Source organism: Eptesicus fuscus, chromosome 10, assembly GCF_027574615.1.
Source record: "Eptesicus fuscus isolate TK198812 chromosome 10, DD_ASM_mEF_20220401, whole genome shotgun sequence".
Lineage (NCBI taxonomy): Eukaryota > Metazoa > Chordata > Mammalia > Chiroptera > Vespertilionidae > Eptesicus > Eptesicus fuscus.
Genome location: NC_072482.1, coordinates 57607443 through 57630024, shown reverse-complemented (window position 1 = coordinate 57630024; position 22582 = coordinate 57607443). Strand labels below are relative to the sequence as shown.

General features: G+C 44.8%; 1 protein-coding gene across 4 annotated transcripts in view; it reads left to right on the top strand.

Annotated features, from left to right (window-relative positions):
- The window catches only part of PREP (prolyl endopeptidase), a 111859-nt gene extending 89728 nt beyond the window's left edge, over positions 1-22131 (top strand). For 3 of the 4 annotated variants that reach the window (XM_054722156.1, XM_008154610.3, XM_054722157.1), the window contains 5 exons: positions 7495-7631; positions 10885-10979; positions 14005-14136; positions 17662-17818; positions 21377-22131. In XM_054722156.1, the coding sequence (XP_054578131.1) occupies positions 7495-7631; positions 10885-10979; positions 14005-14136; positions 17662-17818; positions 21377-21671 (816 nt within the window). In that variant the 3' untranslated portion in view covers positions 21672-22131. The remainder of the gene's footprint in view (positions 1-7494; positions 7632-10884; positions 10980-14004; positions 14137-17661; positions 17819-21376) is intronic. The other variant, XM_054722158.1, reaches the window with a different exon arrangement.
- The last annotated feature ends 451 nt before the right edge of the window (positions 22132-22582 follow it).

The window sequence follows — 22582 nt, the reverse complement described above, 5'->3', positions numbered from 1 at the left end:
ACTTAATTACTCAGAAATTTGGGGATGCTTTCTTTATGGTTCTCTCAGGCATTTTTTTTGTTTCATTTGTGAAATGAATTATGTCAGTTAAGCCTTTTAAAAATACTATTGAAACTGATTTTTTTTTTTAGTAGAACAGCATGATAGGAGATGGTGGTTTTTTTATTATTTCAGTATTTTTTTCAAAATGGTGACAGTGAATAATACTGTGTGGAGAAGGATCATCTTTCGAGCAGGCCCATTAGCTGAAAAATAAATAAATAATAACCCCTTTATCTGGAAAATGGCTTTTGATATGCTTGAGTGAGTCGCCTTTTCAAGAGGGTAACAAAAACAGAAAAGCAAAGAAAGCATAATATTCCCGGGAGAATATTTGTTTTCTGCATTCCCTAGAGATGTGCTTAATCATTGGGGGGGTTAGAGGGACATGTAAAATAGGTTTTAACGGTTTCAAACATTTGCAAAATTACTCCCAATAAAGATATGTATAAGGAAGTCATAATTTGAAGTGAACTGCTTTGTGATACAGTAGAAAAGTTCTGGACTTGGGAGACCCGAGTGGTAATTTTCCATAAGCTGCAGGGTTACCTTAGCAGGTTTCTTACTCTTGTGGTTTTTAGGTTTGTCATTTGTAACAATGAGAGAGATGACCGGCTGGATGAAGTCCTCATATCTGAATCATTTGAAATCCTGAGATTGGAATTGTCACCTTAATTTCTCGGGGCTGAGGAATAACTGACACCAACTTGCTTTACCAGGGGCACCGTCTTGCAGCTGCTCAGAAAATACCTGTCGCTGTGCTCTCGCTGGAACCAGCACGCCCTGCACGGAGGCTGCGGCTCCTTATGCCTCGTTGTGCCTAATGTTCTTGGTTTTCTTTGTGGAGTGACGTTGTTATGCTGTGGTGAGAGGCTCCACTATGAAGATTATTTCTTAAAGGGGAGGAAAACGAAATTTAAGGAAAGAAGCTTTCTTAATTCAAAGTTTGAGCAACCTTTGGCTGGCTCACTCATACTTAGAACTGTTTCTTTGAATCACTGTTGTGATAGTTATTTTTTACTAGTGGCCCGGTGCATGGATTCATGCACATTGAAAGGAAATTAATTAGAAGAAAGATTTGTGCAGTAATTACGTTACTGCAAAAAATTACATGTCAAAATAGTATATATAATATCCTATATAATAAAAGGCTAATATGCAAATCAACCAAACGGGGGAACAATAGGTTGCTATGATACACATTGACCACCAGGGGGCAGACACTCAATGCAGAAGCTGCTCCCTGGTCGTCAGTACGCTGCCTCAGGGGGAGGGCCCCTCAGCCAGAAGCCGGGCTCACGGCTGGCGAGCGCCTCTCCCACCTCCGCAGCAGTTTAGGCCCACTCCCCTTGGCCATCAGCCAGACATCCCTGAGGGCTCCTGGACTGCGAGAGGGAGCAGGTAGGGCTGAGGGACTCCCAAGTGCACGAATTTCGTGCACAGGGCCATTAGTAGTAGTATAAAATTAAAACACGCATGCAATTGGCACCAGTGAGAGCTTTATATGTATTGCATATGCACAACTCAGCGTTTATTTTTAAATAGCCAGTGCATGTCATATGTACCACAGTCGATGAATAAATCATGATGTGGTTCACGTTGAATGTCAACAAAAACAACCAAATTCATGATAGACAATGACAGATCAAAACACACATGTGTGATTGGCACCAGCAAGAGCTTTACATGTATCACACATGTGCGAGTCAACATTTATTTTTAAACTAGAGGTCCGGTGCATGAATTTGTGCACGGGTGGGGTCCCTCGGACTGGCCTGCGGGGATCAGGCCCCAGCTTGTGCCCCCAGCCTCGCAGCCCCACAGCCCCACAGCCCCACCTGGCACCCCACCTTGGCCTGGCGCCGCCCCCTCACCTGCTCCACCATCCTGCCGCGGTTCCACTCTCGTCTGGGTCCATCAGTGCCGGCAATGCCTCCATTGCCGCCAGCTGCTGGTGCCTGCCATGGTCCGCGTTGCCCCCTGGTGGTCAGCACACGTCATAGCAAGTGGTCGAACTCCTGGTTGAGAGGACAATTTGCATATTAGGCTTTTATTATATAGGATTGCCATATGTGTCTTTTATTATATAGGAGCGTCATATGTGCTGGTTGGTTGGTCAGATGGGCAGACGGTCGGTCACTTAGCCTTTTATATATATAGATTTGTGATGTCCCTGAAGAAAGTTTCATATCAAAGCACGCTAAAATAGTCCCTCTTCGGAGATCTCACGGTATTTCCAAAGACCATCTGCTGTGGGTACTTTGGTGGCATTTGTTGTCTTTTGGGGTGAGAGCTATGCCTGGAGGAGGGGGGCAGACCTGTTGCTAATGCTGGTTCCCGGGCTCCTGGCTGACCTGGATCTGTTGCACACCCATTCCCTCCGCTGCTGTCAGCAAGAAGGCAGGATGGGCCGGCCAGCTCCATGTGATGCGCCTGTGTGATGGACAGACTTTTTCTGTTGCTCAAGTGGGCGCCTGTTAGATCCCACATGAGCACTTTATTTCCCTGTCCATTAAGGGTCCCGTAAAAGCTTCGTCATTCAATTAAAGGGCGGTGCCTACAGTGGACACTCAAGAAGAATGCATGTGTAATGTCAGCTGTCTCATTTGGTTACAAGTAAGAAGGGAAAAAAAGGTGTTTTTGCTTTTTAACTTGAACCTGAGTATTGTGGTAGCAGTGAGCTATTGCAAATGGAAAAATAACACATAGATTTAAGCTTTGGCAATTGTCTAATTTTGTCTACTTATCCAGCACTGATGGCTACTGTATTATATACACAGATGCTCTTTGACTTACAGTGGGGTTACATCCCGATAAACCAACCCATTGTTAAGTTGAAAATATCGAAAGTTGAAGATGCACTTAATACTGCATTGTAGAGTCCCAGTTGTAGACCCTTGTGATGGTGTGGCAGACTGGGAGCCGGCTCACTGCTGCTGCCCAACATCACAAGAGAGTATGACACCACACATAGCTAGCCCGAGAAAAGAGCAAAATTCAAAGTACGGTGTGCATTGCTTTCGCACCATCGTATAGTCAAAAAACTGTAAGTAAAATCATAAGTCAGGGATCGTCTGTATATAAATTACATTGTAATTTTTTTATGCTACTAAGAATAGAGGTTCTATTCCACCAATCTACTTTGGCAAAGAGGAGGAGTCAGGCAGACCAGTTGGTTTAAGGCTAATGAAGTAGAGGATTCTGAGCAGGTCTGCCAAGTGAGAGAGGAGGGGTCTCTGGTTGTGAGAACTGAAATGACTGAATGAGGCCTGGGGATCCTTATAACTGATAAATAGATGAAAATGCTTACTAATATGATGTGGGGAGTTGGCCGTTGGGTGGCTGAGGGACATAACTGATAAATAGATGAAAATGCTTACTAATATGATTTGGGGAGTTGGCAGTTGGGTGGCTGAGGAGAGAGTGAAATAAAAGAGGGTGGAAGAGGAGCACGTACCAGGGCGAGGTCACAGCCCCTCGCATGGGCCCGCAAATGTGGACAGGAAGGTCCGTAGCACAGTAGTTGATTGGAGCTCTGAGACATGGCAGTGGGGTTTGCAGAGATAAAAGAGAAGACCAGCTAGAGAAAATGGCAAGACAGCAGCATTTGGCAAGAGGAAGAAAAGCTAGGAATGGATTGATTAGGAAGGTTGAAAAAAGGTACCACAAAGGCAGGTTATAGACTGAAAGGAAATACAAACAAAACATGACAGGAAAAAAGGTTATTACTTTTAATGTAGGAAGAGTTTCTATAAACTAATTGGACAGTAACACAATTTAAAGGATAGGCATACTTTATTCTCTGATGATAAGACATATTATAACTGATAAATAGATGAAAATGCTTACTAATTTAAAAACTGAATCTTAAGGCAATAATGAGATGGTACTGTGCCTACTGAACTAGCAAAAATTAAAATCCATTTAACATCCACTGCTGATGAGAAATGGACACTTAGGTAATCATTGTCACTAGCAGCTTAAGTTGATAACATTTTTAGAGAAGTATTTGTCAGAATCTATTGAATTTTTAAATGCACATACACTTTGATCTAGCAATTTCATGTCTAAAGAATATATCCTTCAGAAATCTTAGCATGAGTGTATAGTATTTATCTTAAAAGGATGTATTTCATCATTGATAACAGAAAAAAAGAATAGTCTTGTCAGTGAACAGATGTTTAAATAAATTTGTGTACATTTATACAATGAAATACTAGGCAGCGAATTTTTTTAAAATGGGATAAATCTGGGTGCTGTAACCTGGAAAGAAGTCCATGATGTCTTGCTAAGTGAGGCATGGGAGGAGTAAGTTGTAGCCCAATATTAGCCTGATTCTGCATTGTCATAATGATATAATAATCTGTAATAATAAAAGCATAATATGCTAATTAGACTGGACAGCCAAACGACCTTCTGGATGTCATTCTGGACGTCCTTCCGGACAAAGCTGCTGCAGTGGGGGCCGAGGCAGAGATGGTTAGGGGCGATCAGGCAGGCAGAGAGGTTAGGAGTGATCAGGAAGGCAGGCGAGCAGTTAGGGGTGATCAGGCAATCAGGCAGAGTGGTTAGGGGTGATCAGGCAGGCAGGTGAGTGGTTAGGGGCGATCAGGCAGGCAGGTGAGTGGTTAGGGGCGATCAGGCAGGCAGGCAGGTGAGCAGTTAGGAGCCAGCGGTCCTGGATTACAAGAGGGTGCAGGCCGGACTGAGGGACCCCCCCCACACACACATGCACGAATTTTGTGCACTGGGCCTCTAGTTCATATATAATTGTGTGTGAATAATTATACATAGATGTGTCTCTATAAATGTATGAAAAGGTGTGAAAGGGTATACACCACTGGGTAGAGGTAAGGATGGAGGGACAAGAAGAGAGACAAAAACATTCATTCATGCCCTTTGAAAGCGCAGTGGTAGGGACAAAGGGATGAACAGTGTAACCCAGTATGAGTTGTGGGTGTAGGTTATTGCAGATATGTTTGATCAGGAAGGAAGAGGAAGATGGAAATTTAGCTTGAGGGGTAGACGGGGCAATACAAAAGTTTTGGGGTTTTTTTTGTTGTTATATAAGATAGGAGAAATTTTAGTCTGTTGGTATGCCAAGGAAAGGAAGAGAATACAAAAAGGAAGTTGTGGTCACTGGAAGAGTGAGGTAGTAGTGGAGGTGGTAAGGAATGGAATTGAGGCCAAGTGATCCTTCTTTCTCTGAGGTTGTAGACGGTGAGTGGAGATGGCAGGAAGAAGGCTTTGTAAGAACGCCTAGCCGGTGGCCAGATACAAATAGTGGTGTTGGGAATGGAAGAAAATGGGAAATATTGGAAACAACTACGCTGAAATTGATTTAGGAACAAACCAACAAAAAAAAGGTATAAGGAAGACATTTTTAAAAAACATAGGAAGCAAAATATAAGGAATTCATTTGGGGGACAGGGGAGACATAAGTTCAGAGCCCATGAGTTCAAGTATTATCAATTTTCAATGAAGCGAGTTGGCGTTTCCTGAGTGCCCAGCAGCCCAGAGGAGAAGGAACCCAGTGGGTTAGGTTAGAATTCGAGGATTTTCGGCATTAGTAACATAGAGGGCTGGCCAAGGGCCCCTGCTGCCCAAGAAAGCCCAAGGGAAGCTGACAGCCAGATAGAGTATAAGGAACCGAATGTCATAGAAAGAGTTTAAAAAAAAAAAAAAAAAAGGCAGATGCCCCAGAAATAAGGAAGGGAAGGAGGTGGTGAAAGAACAAATTGGAGTCTTGGGGGTGGTGTGATGTCAGAGTTCCTTGCAGAAGAGTTTGAAGTCCTAAGGGCAAAGGTAAAGCTAAGACGATGGGTGTTTGTAGTGCGAGTTTGTTTCTGTAGACTTTAAGTTCATCTTTGTCTCCAGTGTTCAGTGCAGTGCCTGGCAAATAATGGACTGAGCAAATACTTGAATGAGTGGGATGGAAGTAAAGGTCTTGACATTGAGGGGTTTAAGCCTGTGGAAGGTCAGCATGCTAGACAGGTCATCAATTTCATTGATTCAAGTCACTGGAGAAAGTCGTGATGCTGTGGTTGGAGTGCTTCAAATTCTCCCCCAGTGTGAGTGGAAGGCCCTCAATTTTAGCTCATCGGCCCCTGCGAGTCACTTGAAATGGGATCCTCTTACTCCGCATTTATTGTACCACCCACAGAGTTACACGTTATCAGAGGCTGCTAATTGCCACTACATTAACTTTAAATAAAACTGTGCTCCTCTGATAATTTTGAACTCTGCGGAGTATTCTTCTCCATGATTCCCAAACTGTCAAATTTATCTATTTCTTAGTATTTTTACCCAAGTCAGAAACACATGCTTCTTATACTACTATTGGCAGGTTTCAAAAACCTGCCAGACTTGTAGGCACGTATTGTGGCCTGTGATGCCTTTCTCCAAATCTGCATTCCTTTCCCCTCTTCCCCCACCCCGGCCCCCCCATACACACAGCACCCCTTTATTTCCAAGCATTTTGCAGCATCTTTCTACGATAGGACTGCTACCTAAAAAGCTTTGGATAAAATATGGCTGTAAGTAACCCTAAGTGTAAAGGCTTCTGTCCTCAAACTGTAACTTTTGAGGTCAGCAAGACATTTCTAAGTTGGGCACGTTCTAGATGTCATTGGGGTAAAGAAACTGTTTACCCAAAGAGAAAGCGATCTATAGATTTTTCTGTCCAAAAGGGGCCATTATCATCTTTTGATGGCTTATCGCTATTCTGTGGCTTATCGTTTACATAGCATTTAATATTCTCTTTCTTATCCTTTTACTCTTCTTATCAAAAAAGTAAAGAATATAGAAATGTTGACTGAACTTGCCTGAGGTTGCTTAGATTCAGGAAGGTTTTATGAGCCTTAATTAAAAATACTGGAGAAAAATGTCTTTGACCTGAAGTAATAGGATTTCTGTGTTTCTCCATCTACTTTCTAAGCTAATATATGTTTTGTTGTTGCTATCATTAATTTAACTGTTGTACATAGAAAAATGAGGCAAGTCGAGTTATCTTAATATTTAGAAAGGCGGTTGAATGTGAAATTGGTTTTCTAGAAAATAAATCTCCCTAAACTGAATTGTTTGGCAGGATGGCCAAAGCTGACTTCTTCCAGTGCTGGGAACGGAAAACAAATGTGTGTTTTCTGTGCACCTTGTGAAGGCCACATTTTAGGGATGAAGAACTGAGACTGAGAGAGGATAAACAGTATGTCCAAGGTCCCCTAGCTGGACAGCTGTGAAATAAGAATTCAAATTCAAGTCTCCTTTCAGACACCTGTGCTTTCCACTGCTCCACGCTGGCTATCGCCACACAAACCGAAAGGTGCCCCACCGTCAGCGACCCGGCTGCTCCACATCTGGAGGAGAGAACTGCTGCCTGTGTGTGTTCCCCATGGAACAGCATGCAGGTGTTGACGAGGTAGTGCTAACTCTAACCATTCTGCTCTTGTGTTCTAGATTTTCTACCCTAGCAAGGATGGTACCAAGATTCCAATGTTCATCGTGCATAAAAAAGGCATAAAATTGGACGGCTCTCATCCTGCCTTCTTATATGGCTACGGCGGCTTCAACATCTCGATCACACCCAACTACAGGTAAGCATGGACCATGATCCCCTCCATCCAGTGGAAGGAAACCAGAGCCTCGTCTGTTAAATCATGCTTTTTTCTCAGATAGTTAACCATATATTTCTTGGCGTGTCATTTTCGTGAAGGGATAGGATTACGTTAACTACATGCATTTTTGGTCAGGAATTCCAGCATCATTACAAGCTGATCTTGTGTCTTTAGTGAAACAGGTTGTTTGGGAACTAAATGCTGAAGCTGTAGCTGACAGAGTACGGAAGGTTAGTATCCATTGAGCTTTGAACAAAGAAAGCGCCTACCTTCCGTGTTTGGCATGTGCTCTCAGTATTCTCTTCATAAGGAATGATTTTGCAGCTTCTGATGATGTTTTTTCAGCAGCACAAGTCTTAAAACAGACTATCTTAACCTTCAGCCATAAATATATTTTTTGTGTACTCTATTATTTCATCCATTTTAAACTGTCCTACACAGTTTCTGTGATTATCTCCCAGTAATTATGTTTGGGGGAAAAAAATCTAAATTTAAGCATTTTCTATTGTTTATATAAATGTCTCCTGCCAGTTCTTTGCAAACCTGATTTTACTACCCCATTCACAGTATAAAATGGAATTTGCTGTGAGCATCTATGTATATAAAAGCCTAAGCTACCAAAGGATTGGAATGAATGACTAGTCGCTATGACACGCACTGACCACCAGGGGGCAGACGCTCAGCACAGGAGCTGTCCCCTGGTGGTCAGTGCGCTCCCACAGTGGGAGTGCCGCTCAGCTAACCAACCCATCCTGGCATCCCACCAGCCCAGCAGTAGCCACTTACTCCCTCAGTAGGCCTGTAGGTCCAATCTCCAGAGAACAGGCCAGGCGTCAACGGACTGGTGCTGCCGTCCTCCTGGAAGTCGGCTTTGGGCACTGTGGCCGCTTCCCCTCCCTAGATGCTCCACAAGGAAGAAACAGTATAAAAGGGGCCACCATATGGCTCCCAACAACCGGCGCAAACGTCAGTGGGACAGATCCCGAGCCAGCAAGGCCATTCTACTGCCCGCCCAAAGGGCCCATCGTGTCTCGGGCCCCCTCCCCTACCCCCCTCGGGACGGACGCCAGACACAGGTCTCACGGCTGGCGATCTCCCAATCAGGACTGACTGGGCACAAGCCCACGGCAGGCACAGCGGGGCCAGGATGAGCGGGAGCGGCAGGCAGGAGCAGCAGGCGGCGCTGGACTGCCGATTTCGGCCCAATCCCCGCAGGCCACACCAAGGGACCCCCCCAGCCGTGCACTGGGCCTCTAGTTTTTAATAAAAGCAAGGCGAATCCTTCCAGCAAGATCAGTTTTAAGCCAACTTCTAAATAGTGCCGCCATGAAATCTGATTCTCAGATTCATCTTCCTGATTTGGAAAGAAATGAGGGTGACTATTAGGACATGAATTCAGAGTAGATTCCCAAATTTAAATGTTACTTTATTTCAAGTACTTGATATCAGTAGCATTCTGCTAATTATTTAGGATTTAATGAAGATGTTTGTAGCCAAATTGTGGACTGTCTTGAACATCTGGCTGAAGAGTTTGATTTTGTTAGTGAGGAGCTGAAAAGGTGTGAAATCATTGTGTAGAACAGTATTTTCAGAAGACTTGTGAGGCATTGTCGTATGAGTTGCTCTTCATTCATTGCACAATGACATCACCATTCTACATTCTAGGTTGCTTTCTCTATACCAAGCACCATGCTAGGCAAGGCCTGAGCCCACAGACGGGCTTCCCATCTCTTACCAGAGTTTCCCAGGCAGTGAGATTCGCTGTTTCATTAGTATCCATGTCTGTGGTAAAACCAGAAGCCATATTTATTCCTATGACTATTAGTCTAAGGATGCAAAGCCATAGCTGTTCACCCAATTCTTACAACAAAATGTACAGTATGTCATTGTTTGCCCCTCTTCTCACCCAGAGTGAGGAAATGCAAGCTTCAGTTTCCAGTTGCAGTGAGACCTGAGTGTAGGGCCAGTGAACATGTGCTTCATCTAATGGACGAGTCAGAGGCTCGTACCTTGAGCCCCATACCCTTGGTCTCCACGGGGTGGCGAGGATCCAGACAACACTGGTCCCTGAGCAGATCTGAAGTTAACATCATTTGTCTTCGGTCATTTGTGCAACAAGTATTTATGAAGCCTGCTGTGTTGGGAATCAGGAAATGAATAAAGAGGAGCCCCTAGCCACTTTCAGCCCAGAACCCAGTGGATGTGCTGATGGTTTCAGTGGAGACCATCAGAGGTGCATGAACAAGATCGAAGAAAAGACCAAGCAATTGGAGATCCATTTGGACAGTCTGGCGTGGTGGCATGCTCTCATCGCTTACCCAGCTGTCCTTTCCTCTTCATCCCCGAGATCCAGGAAATTAGCTGCAGGTTGCAGAAGCCCATGGTTTCCCCAGTTACTGAAAGGAAGAAGGATAAATTGCTCAGAAATAGTTCTCAAATAGTTAAAATTTAATTTTAACTAACTGAAGCTAGAAAAATAAATGTCACTCAGCATTTTTAGGACCAGAGTGGAAAGAGGAGGAGAAAAACATGAAATCCAAATTTTCCAAAGGACTTAATTCTTTTCCCTAGAAACTTGGTGCTGTAGTTTCTTCTGTTTATTTCTAGAAAACATTCTCCTGCCGTGGGCTCTCCATTCTTACGTTCTGGTCAGTGTCCTCCACCTACCTCTCTTAATGTGTGTTGTCTAGTTTAACATCTGAGCTTCTGTAAAACTATTTAAAATCCATGCTTCAGAAAGAGCTTCCTTTTTTCCAATTTGAACAATGTGGAGAGAGAGACTGGAAAAAAATAAAGATAGCAGAGCAGGGGCCGTTATTGGTGTTCCTACGAGCCCAGCGCCACTCACACCAGGCCTGTGTCACCTGGCTGGCAGTATCTTGTTTGCCAAGATAGATGTTAAAAGATGTTCATTATGAAATGAGGGCCTCTGTTTTTCTCTGTCTGCATTATGAATTTTGTATTCCCAGTTTGTATGGTGAAATATTTACCAATATAGTACAGTGAGATCTTCTGAATGCTCATGAGCATGTATGAGCTTTGCAGCTAAACAATCAAAAGTTATATGTTTTACTTTAATCAGGTAATATAAAAATATTGGGCTCCGACTTAGAGGACATTACACATGGAGTGTTTTGGGGGATACATTTTCTTTTTTTTTTTTTGAAATGGAGGGAAATAATGTCCTTACCGTGCAGTTAATGGAAGTTTAACTATTTTTATTGTTTCTCAGTGTGTCCAGGCTTATCTTTGTGAGACACATGGGTGGCGTCCTCGCAGTGGCCAACATCCGAGGAGGTGGTGAATATGGAGAGACGTGGCATAAAGGTGAGGTCTTTTCTCCACAGAAATGCAAATACGCCATAGTCAGAGCTATGTTTGAATGAGCTGAGGGGTCAGGACCAGAAAGAGCATTTCACTAAACAAATGAAATCGAAGACTATTTTCAAACCATTGCAGGTACCACTCCCCCTTTAAAAATAACTTCGTGCTATTGTTGTTTTTACCTTTTTAATTGGTTAATAAAATTATATAGGTTTCAGGGGTACAATTCTACAATACATTATCTCTATGTTGTATTGTGTTCACCACCCCAAGTCAAGTCTCCTTCCATCACCACATATCCCCCTCTACCTTCCTCTACCTCCCCCACAACTTCACCTTCACACATTTTCTTTTCTTGTATTCTGTTGACCTGTTTTTCAGAAACACTCACTCTAGACCAGCGGTCGCCAACCTTTCGGACCTCGCGGACCACCACTGGTTGGCGACCGCTGCTCTAGACCATAATCAGAACTATTTGCTTTGTTGGCGGCGCAGCCAGTAGATTTTTATCTTATCGCTATCAGAGTAAGTCGGGGGGGGTGGGGAGGGGGCACTTTTGGCATTTGTTTTGTCTCCTGTTGGCCTGGCTTTTACTGTTCATTATTTGGCTCTCTCAAACAGACTTTAAAGCGAGTCATTTTTTTTTTTTTAAAGAAAAGAACAACCTAAACTAGAGCTTTCCTGTTCTCAATGTGGGCATCCTTTGCTTGTCTTCTCATTTCTCCAAAGTTACTGAGAAATCTCGCCCTCCCAGCGTTGCTGCTGTGACTTCGGCACCTGCAGCCATTAGAAAAGAGCTAAGTCATCGTTCTTCTCTGGTTTAAACGATTCCGTCTCCATTCTCTGGCCTCCTGAGCATGTGTTCTAGTTGATTGAAGATATTGCTTCTCTACTCAGCTTCATTCCAGGATTGTCACAACTTGCTCAAAGAATAATAATTTTTATTTTAAAGCCCTACCTCTTCCTTTTTTATATACATGGAGCACACCCCCTCTCCCGGGCTTTTGTGTATCTGGAATTCATAAACTAACCAATAGCCTGAAGACAATGTTTCTCACTTGTCTTATTCCTGTGTCCCATGGAGGAGGGTATGGCACCTCACTCCACCCCCGCTCCCTCCTCATCAGGCAGCGTTTATAGAAGGCCTGCTGGGGCAGAGGGAGCCACTCGTGCTCGGCCGGCAGCACCAGGTGAGAGGGCGCTTCTCCCACAGTAGGAACCTCAGAGACCACCCTTCATCCACCTGTTCTTCTCTGCCGTCTCCAACCTGAGGCCATTGGCCCTGGTTTTCTGCATAAAATCAAATCAGCAGAGATGATGGTAGACCTGTAAAGAGATGTTTCATAAGAGCTTATTAGGTGTCAAGATATAGGAAAGGCCCAGGCCTGACCCCTGGGCATCCGCATGCATCCCAAGGGCTGACCACAAACTATTTGAGCCTCTTAGCAAGAGTTCCTAATTGATACATGGGCTCCAGGCCTGCCTGTCATCTCAGGTCAGCTTCTGCCATGACATCCCCAAAGACTTATCAGTTGTCATTGTATTTGAAACAGCACAGAATTCATTATATAATTCTAACTTTGGCCTGATATTAGAATTTAGTTATACTAAAATCATACTGTGAAATTGTGATAATTAAGAGATGACTGATAAAAGAATATTCAAGAAGAAAATCTCCCTATACCATACGTTTTATTTACATTCCAAATCCACATGCTACCTCTGGACCCCCAATCTTGCCTGATTTCCTAGTTTAAATGTTTGTGGTGTACCCAAAAATACACACACCTGCACAGACTCCTGTGGTGTCCACAAAGAGCCCATACTCTCCTCTATAAGACCCCTCTGGCCACCACTGTGCTCGGATAGGGCCGAGGGCCCTTGGTCCTGGTCAGCACTTTCTGTCTCATCTCTCTATTAATTAGAAAGAATTTATTACCCAGAAGCCTTGGGGAACTTGACTGAGGGTAAAAGTAGGCCATGTTTAGACTGATTCATAAGCTTTCTCCACATTTAGGCAGTGAAAGGACCAGAAACGGACCTTTTCCCAGTTAGACCGGAACATACTGATACAGCTAAATTCCCTTCTGTTAGTGTAATGCTCTTTAAAAAAATATAGTTCTATACCCAAAATGATATTATTCCTGGAAACTTGAGTCATCCTAGCTGTTGTAATTCACTGATAATTTCTTATTAAAATCTTAATAACATTTGGTTTGATATGAAAAAGTTTCTTCAGTAACACTGCTTCATCTTTAATTGAATTTCTGCAGATGGTGTTAATCTCAGATATCTAATTAGATGTCTGCCTCTCTTACTTCAGAGGCAGTTATTTTAGACATCTGTCCCTCTGGGGGCATGCCTTGGCTGTTTGGCTTTTACTTTTAGATCTTCCAAGACCATACAGATGTTCTCTCTTTAAGGAATTGCTTTGTGTGGTGTTAGACATTGGAATAACTTCTAGATGAGAAAGCCCAGCCTCCCTGGCAAGATGTTCGGGGCCCTCTTCATTCAAGACTTGAGAAACCTCCCTACCGAATTCTTATTTACAACAAAATTGGAGAACCTGGTCCTCACGTACCCATTTCAAACTCCTGCAAAGCACTTTGGTCTTCCCTGGGAGGGGAGCCGCACAGGCCCATCGGGGGTGCTGGGTGGAGCTGAGAGAGGACTGAACCCTGCTCTGATCTTGTTCATTTTAAGTTCCGCTTTTCCAAAGTATAGGTTCTTTTGTTCTCATGGTTCACTAATGTAACAGATCATCTCTTCCCTTTGGGGCACGTGCCTTTTAAATTCTAGGAGTTCTTAGAGAAAATATAAATCCACCAGATGGATTAGCAATTGTGGAATTGATGATGGATTTTTGGTCGAGGCATTTTTCTAAATGTAGTGCTAGCCCATTATGTTTAAATTGAGCAGTAGTTGAAACTATGCCCTGTCATCATTTGCATTCCCTTAGGGTTAACCTGCCATGTTTTCTAATGTTTTGTGCTGTTAATTAACTATCTTGCACTTTGGCTCATTGTAGGTGGTATCTTGGCCAACAAACAAAACTGCTTCGATGACTTTCAGTGTGCTGCTGAGTATCTTATAAAGGAAGGTTACACGTCTCCCAAGAGGCTGACAATTAATGGAGGTTCAAATGGAGGCCTCCTAGTGGGTAAGGATTAAATTTTCTTCATTGTACTAGTACTTCCTAGAGTTACCACTCTTGGGATTTTCGTGTGCACTGTTGACAGTTCTTGATTTACTTCGGCTCATGGATGGCAGCAGTGGTACAAAAAAAAACAAAACCCATTTGTATTTGGGCCTAAAGACCCAGCTGATCCTACATTCCCTAAACTTGACTTATGACAGCCTACAAAAACTGTCTGGCCTCCCTGCTCTGAGCTCTTCTGGGCTAGACTGCAATTCTCTCTCCAACCGGGTTGGACCCCTCTCCCCACACACTGGAGCCACAGGTTTCTAGAGTCCAGGCACAACAGTCCTGAGCCCGATAACCCCTCTGATTGTGTGAGTCAGGACTTGTAAGATGTGATTATCACTAAACATTTGTTGAATAACTACACCCGGTGATGCTAAATGCTGTGGGTACAGAGAGAAAAGTCGTGAGGGAAATGAGGTACGTATAAAGATGGATCTACAGCGTAAGGGTAATGAAATAGTCACAGAAGTTATTCACAAAGTATTGAGTACCTTGTGTGCCAGGCCCAGTCTGAGACCTTGATGTACACGCAGCCTGGGAGATGGGGACTGGCAATGCGCCATCTTACGTAGGACACACCGGGCACCGAGAGGTTGAGTAGCTTTCCCGCGTGTCACGGTTGGGAGTGGTGAGGCTGGGGCTAGCACTGTGGTTTTAGATTCTGCTCTTTTAATCGTTTTGTGGCACTGCCTCCAAGTACCTAATTTTTGGTAGTTAATGAAATTTGAGTTTGCATTTTCTCTCTCAGTAGCACTGAACATTGTAATGAAAATCTATAGTGAACCTGAACTTTGCTGGCTGGGTCTTACATCCAGGGTCATTAGCACATGAAGGGCCATTGCACAAATGTAGAATAGCATATATAAGCTCAACTTAAAACACACATGACAATTTTGGGGGTTTTCCATCCACGGTTGTGGAGGAGGGTGGCAGGTAGCGGCTGATGCACTCAATTTCCTTGTCTTGTTAATATACTGAGTCATGTCAGCATCTGAGTTCCTGTCTTGACTCTTTACCTCAATAGAATAGTCTTGGGAAAAAAACAATTTTTTTCCCCTTTGGAGGTAAAATCTCTTATGTCCAAAATAATGTTCCATTTTAAATTTAGAAAGTGTATTGATAACCATCTTGGGAACAACAGACAACACCTCTGCCTTCCTAGAGCTTTCATTCTCGTCCTAGGAGCAGACAGTACACCCGAGGCCCTGAGCCCAGCACGGGCTGGGAGGGGCCTAGCAGCCGGGAGGAGACCCACGTCTGTGGCTGGGCACAGTGAGCAAAGGGGAAGTAAGCGGTGGCAGGACCTCGGAGCCAGGCTAGAGGACCTGGTTTACTGTGAAGTCCGCCTTTGGGGGAGTTTTGAGAGAAGTATCATAATTTGACTTATTTTTTTCATAGGATCATGCATTGATCCTATTACAGTGTTAGTGCAGATGGAAGGAGAGTTAAGGGGAAAAAAGCAGGCCAGGTGGGAGACTTCTGTCCAGGAAGGATCCGTGTGGCCTGGCCCTGGGGTGCAGTGACGGAAGTCCTTCAGTCCACAGGCCAGCTCTTTGTCCACTGAGCCAAACCAGCGAGGGTGTGATGGAAGTGGTCAGGTTCTGGGTATATTTTGAACTGGAGACAACTGAACTTGTATATGGATTACAGGTCAGGTGTAAAAGAGAGAAGAAATAAGGGCAAATTTAAGATTTAATAGGAAAAGCTATTGAAAATACCATCTGCTTCCAATAGTGGGAGAATTGTTTTGTGATGTATTGGTTCACCAGTAACTCCTTTATATTTAGGCATTAGTTTGTGTCTGTTGACACACCTGGTCCCTTAAGGACCCTACAGAGATGGAGCCCCGCATTTGGATGCTAAGTGCTTATTTAAAGGACAGTTTCCTGTCCCTCCCGCCTCTGAGGATTCAGTATTAGGAATAAGCTCTGAAATCAGAATTGGGGTGGGAACGATGTTTTAGCCGGCTGTGATGTGACTTCCTCCCTAACCGCCTTACACCTGGTTAGGTACCCCTACACCCCACCTGAATTTTTTTAACACTGTCGTTGCTTCCTCGGTTTTTTATCTTTCCCACCTATCCCCAGGCCTAGTGCCAGGCACATGGCAGATGTTCAGTAAAAAGGACAGAGCCCTGAGCTGGGTTTTAGGCCCTATTCTGCCTTGGACTGTACAAACTGTTTCTACTCACAACACTTTTCCGCACCAACCAGGTATCCTCCAATTCACTTCCATTCTGACACTACTTAGAGTTAGCACGCACCCCACAAAGTAAGGGCTCAGACCTACAAGACTGCTCCCAAGATGCCAGTCACCAGTCCAGGGCCTCCCAGGACCCCCTCCTCAAACTCTCTTCTTACATTTACCAGTTTGTTCTAAAGGATGGAACCCAGGAACAGTCAGATGGAAGAGCCCATTGGAGTAAGGTATGAGGAGGCGTGGGAGTGGCATTTCCATGCCCTCTCTGGGCACGCCACCCTTCCAGCTCCTGAGTATGTTCACCGACCTGGAAGCTGTCTGAACTCTGTTGTTTCAGGGGTTTTATGGAGGTTCTAGGAAATAGGCACAAGTGATTAGATGATTAGCCATCAGTGATTGAGTCAAGCTCTAGTCCCTCTCCCTCCTCAGAAGCCAGACGTTTTGAGGGAGAGATGACAGTTCCGATCTTCCAAGCACGTGATTGATTCCTCTGGCAGCTGGTCCCCATCCTGAAGCCATCTAGGTCCCACCAAGAGTCACCCATTAGCATAAACTCAGGCACCATTGAAAGGGGCTGGATTTGAATGACAAAAGACACTCCTAGTTCTGTGCCAGGAACAAGGACTAAAATGTATGTTATTACACTAAAGGCCCAGTGCACGGATTCATGCACTGGTGGGATCCCTCAGCTTGGCCTGCAGACATCCCCTGAGGGGTCCCGGATTGCGAGAGGGCGCAGGCCAGGCCAAGGGACCCCATGGGTGCATGATCAAGGCCAGGGGGAGGGACCATGGGAAGGCTCTAGAGCATATCCCACCTGTCTCGCCCAGTCCCCAGAAGCAAGCTAGCCTACCGGTTGGAGCGTCTGCCCCCTAGTGGTCAGTGTGCATCACAGCAACTGGTTGAATAAACGGTTGGACATTTAGCATATTAGGCTTTTATTATATAGGAGGATTGCAATATCACAGGCTTGTTTTGAGACCCCTCACCTGTGAAAGCAAGTAGGGAGGAGAGGAAACAGGTTTTTCAAATAACCCTCCCCTCTTGAAATTCACCTTGGTGAGTAAATCCCTATTACTGATGAGACTATCCCGCCTCGGATATACTGGAAGGAAGGGGGAAGCCTGTGGGCCTTTAGGCAGGTGATTTATGATGGTTTCTTTCTGTGCTCTAAGAAAAAAGGCAGCCGAGGTTCTGAAAGCACCACGTGTTCTTTGGCTCTGGCTTATTTAGCTGTTTAATAACAGACTGCCTCCCTTTTCTTTCTGTCTCGGTTTTTAGCTGCTTGTGCAAATCAGCGGCCTGACCTCTTTGGTTGTGTTATCGCCCAAGTTGGAGTAATGGACATGCTGAAATTCCATAAATACACCATCGGCCATGCCTGGACCACTGATTATGGGTGCTCAGACAGCAAACACCACTTTGAGTGGCTTATCAAGTAAGGTTTTAATTCATACTTCACGTATATGTTGCTAGAGACTTGATATCCTTTTGACTCACTGTTCAGACTTATGGTGTTTAACTCCTTACTCTCCTCCATGTCTCATATCCTACCTAATAATATGCAAATTGACCGTACCTTCGCTATGCCCACGATTGGCCAGGAGGCGCGGGGGGGGCGGGACTCGGGGTGGCTGATTGGGCCAGCGGCGGCTCGAGCTCAGCATCTGCGCCATGGCTGTGCTGCGGCACAGAAGGGGCCTCTGGGGCAGCGAGCCCACGTCCTACCGTGGACCATCGAAAGCATGGGAGCTGGGTGCCTGTCCGCTCCGGCACCAGGCCTTTCAGAAGCCTCCGCTGTGCCGGAGGCTTCTGCAAGGCCTGGTTCACCAGCGGACAAGCACCCAGCTCCCCCGCGATCGAAAGCAGGGAGCTGTGTGTCCGCTCCGGCACCAGCAGACCCCCCTGCCATCAAAAGCGGGGAGCAGGCTGCTAGCAGTGTCCGCAGAGCATGCTAGGCTTTGCGGGGCAGTGGATATGGCCTGGATGGCAGGTTAGGCCTAGGGGACCCTACACGTGCATGATTTAATCATGCACTGGGCCTCTAGTTTGCATATAATTTACTGCAAAAGTAAGGGAAGTGATGGGAATACCTGTCTTCCTTATTTTGATCTTGTGTTTAACAAGAACAAACTACAGAGATGTGAAAGGCAGAATCTAAATGTGCGCACCCCCTCCCTCCCCCCCAAGATACCCATCTCCTTCTCTTACACACTAATCCCGGCATTGCTGTGAAGGGACATTGCAGATTAAATTAAGGCTACTAATCATCTGACATTAAAATAAGATTATCCTGGATTGCCCAAGTGGGCCCAGTCTACAGTGACATACCCTTAAAGGCAGAGCACTCTCTGGCTGGAGTCCAGGGTGCAGGGGAAAAGGAGGTCGGAGCATGAGGAGGATCTGACCCTCCAGGGCTGGCTTTGAAGATGAAAGGAGGGGCCTCTAGAACCTCTGTCAATAGCCTCATGGAACTGGATTCTGCCAGCAACCTACATGAGTCTGGAAATAGATTTTTTTCCAGAATTGCAGCCCAGCCAGCTGACGCCTTGATTTCAGTCTGGAGAGATCTAGAGCAGAGAACCCACTTGAGCCAATCCAGACTTCTGACGTACAGAACTGGGAGATAAAAAAATCAGGGTTGTTTTTAAAAGCTACTAAATTTTGTGGTACATCCCTCAAAAACCACTTTTTTAAAAGGTGTCATTATACCTCACGTCAATGTACATGGGATTTCCTTTTTTAAATTAAGAAATAAGAAAATAAAGAGGAATATGTGCAAATACAGTTAAACTTACCTTCTGCTCTCAGTATAACTACGAGTATTTGAAACCACAGGCTGTGTATGAAAATACTGTGCAGCTCCCCTCTTTCATGTCCCTCCACCACTTCGGCGATAACGGGACAAGGGCAGATAGATTCTCAGGACTGAGAGCTACGTTCTTTTTTGCCTCTTCACTCTCTTTACTTCTCACATGTAGACGGGTTTGGGGATTATCAACAGTATTTAGGAATTGCCCTTGGAATAACAAGAAGCCTGTGTCCCAGTCTTCTCAGTCAATTATAAAGTTATCAAGTTTTTTCTTTCATTTTATAGGCTTTTTATGGCTCGGTCTCTCCAGTTAGAAATTCAGCTAAAATGACTTGAATTACTAAATTCAGTTCTTTGGTGAGGGAGTTGGGGGGACTTTACTTTGTAAAGCTGTTATTAAGTGTACAAATAGCCTCATTGGCACATACTGGTAAAAGCTGAATATTTGAAGAAGTCATAGTTCAAATTAACTTAGAAAAAATAAGCATTTTAGGGGGATAAGTCCCATTTAAAGTCAACTGAAAATACTGAGTTAGACAATGAAGACAACAAAATATTTGATGGAACCTGATATTTCTAAATATTGTTTCTCTTAAAATGTCTGTGATATACGGGGTGGGCAAAAGTAAGTTTACAGCCATAATACAAAAATTAATAAATATTAATACAAGAGTAAACTGTTTTGCACTATAACTATTAACCTACTTTTGGGTTGTAGTACAAAACAGTTTACTCTTGTATTATTACTTATTAATTTTTGTATTATGGCTGTAAACCTACTTTTGCCCACACCTATATACTAGTATTCTCTCTGGATTTGAGTTTTCCACCCTAGCGCTCATAGGCCTGCATTTACCTCTTTATCAGCTGCTCCCATTGAGCAGAGAGCTCAGCCCCACACACTAGAGCCAGAAGGGGCCCTGTAAGGACCTGCTCAAGCCCTGCACCCCTGGCCTGGAGCGTGTCCCATGAAGCACCATGGGGCCCCCCAAAAGAGAGCTGGATAAATAAAGCCTAACAGATTTTTTTCTACAGAACTTCTTAGAATCTTTAACATATAAATGTGGCATGTGAATCTTGAAGGGGAGGGGGGGTTGTAATATTAATAGGCAGAGTTTCCCCATAGAACTAATTATTATCTGGAGGTCTGAGGCTAATCCAGAAACACTGAAATGAGATCAGAAAACAGTCCATTGCCCCCATCGCATCTACTGGGAGCAATGAAACGCTACGAGAGTAATTGATTATATTCATTAATGCTGAACCCTTTGAAAAACATGACACCCATATTGAATAAAATATAAAGAAAAACTATCCGGAGATTTCCCTCACTTAACTATTATCTATCACTGTGTAACTCAGCTGTTGCTTTCCTTCTAAAACTCTCTTTATTACCGTGACTAGCAGTTTACCTTATACTTCAGAAGGTGTCTTCACGGACGTTCTCGCCATTGGCCGAAGGCAGTTTCTCTGCTGGAGCCAGCAGCCCGGCCCAGGTGCACAGGCCGGAAAGTAGGCCTCCTGATCCTCCCAAGACTGCTGAGCTGAGCCTGTAATAAAGGTTTTATAGACATTAAAGGGCAGAAAGCGGATTTCAAGTTCTTCAACAAAAGAAAGGCTTGCGCCTATTCCATCCACAGTCAGTGATTTAAAAAGGCCGTCAGGCCCTGGCTGGGTGTCTCAGCGGGCGAGCACCGTCCAGGACACCAAAGGTTGCAGGGTCAGTAATTCCCGGTCGGGGCGCGTACAGGAGGCAACTGGTCAATATCTCTCTCTCTCTAAAAATCAAGAAAAACATCCTCGGGAGGGGTTTAAGTAAAAACAAAGACAATCAGTCCACTCAGTAAGAATCTGAAAATACTCCATTCCTGACGATCAGTGTGCACACAGGTGTGATTATTTCAACAGCCCTGTGAGTTTCGTTCCTTATTCAGTCCTCCAGAGCAGGAGCCAAATGAACGACAGAGCCCTTCCCAGCCTCCAGTGGCCCTGGCCGGGGAAGGCCGAAAGAGCGGTGCGGGCAGTCTGCGGCGTCACCACAGAGCGGCTGCGGGCCTGTGGCTCATGACGTTAGGCTGGTAAAGCCCATAGGTCACCCTGCCCGGCAGCCCTCCTTGGTTGTCCTAGTGAACAAACAACTCCGCTTTTGATGTTTAGCATCATGAACGTGCCTTTGCCTTTCAGGTATTCTCCGCTACATAACGTGAAGTTACCCGAGGCAGACGGAATCCAGTACCCGTCCATGCTTCTCCTCACCGCCGACCACGATGACCGCGTGGTCCCGCTTCACTCCCTGAAGTTCATTGCCACCCTTCAGTACATCGTGGGCCGCAGCCGGAAGCAAAGCAACCCCCTGCTCATCCATGTGGACACGAAGGCGGGCCACGGGGCCGGGAAGCCCACAGCCAAAGTGATAGAAGAAGTCTCAGATATGTTTGCGTTTATAGCGCGGTGCCTGAACATCGACTGGATTCCGTAACGGAACTGCCCGCCCCCTCCCGACAGCCACACGAAACCTCAAGGGCTTTCCCGCCGTTAAACCCGAGAAACCACTGGGCGTGCTGCTTCCCCACGTGAACACTGTTCCCGCGCTCACAGACTGCCGCCGAGCAGGACTGCTGCGGGAATCATTTTATCTTTTTTAGCCTTCTTCTTTTTAGCAAGCCCTTGGCGTTGTTGTCTTTGTTTTCCCCCCTCCACCCTGGGCAGGCACATGTTTAAAACAGCAAAAAAACAGGCATGTTTGGGTCAATAAGGGCAGTCAACACATTGTGAATATGAGATTGCTGAGTTAAGAGTCGTAGTTGGGCATCCTTCACCTAGAACACCTCGTGGAATTTGCTTCTATAATCATAACCAATATATCTCTACATAGATGTGAGACCTGTTCTCATGAAAGACTTCTTTGCAACAACAATAAATGTTATTTAAGAATGGGAGGCGTGGTTTCTGGTTCCTTTGTGTTGAGGGGCAGCTCCAGATGTGCAGTCATTCCGGATCCTGTCGCTTTTCTATGGGGGTAAGCGGTTCGCCTTTCCACACAGATTAATTTCTAAACACGGGCGTCACAGGGTGTTAGCACCAGAAACAAGTTGAGTGCGTCCATTCCAGCTCCCTTGTTTGTGCGTGATGAGCTATTAGAGGTGGCTCACCGTCTTACAAATGGACTACTCAGTCAGCTCAGAATCTGGGCCTCTGGTTCGGATGCCTCCTCTGAAAAATGAGTGGACCAGAAAGTAAAGATGATGCACCTGTTTGTCTATCAATTTGGTTACAAAGTATCACTGGAAATCGGAGTACAGAACTAGGTTATAAAACTAAGAGACCACATGAGTGAACTATCCAAACAGATACATTTATCCAAACTTATCTTACAGTCAGAAATTTCAG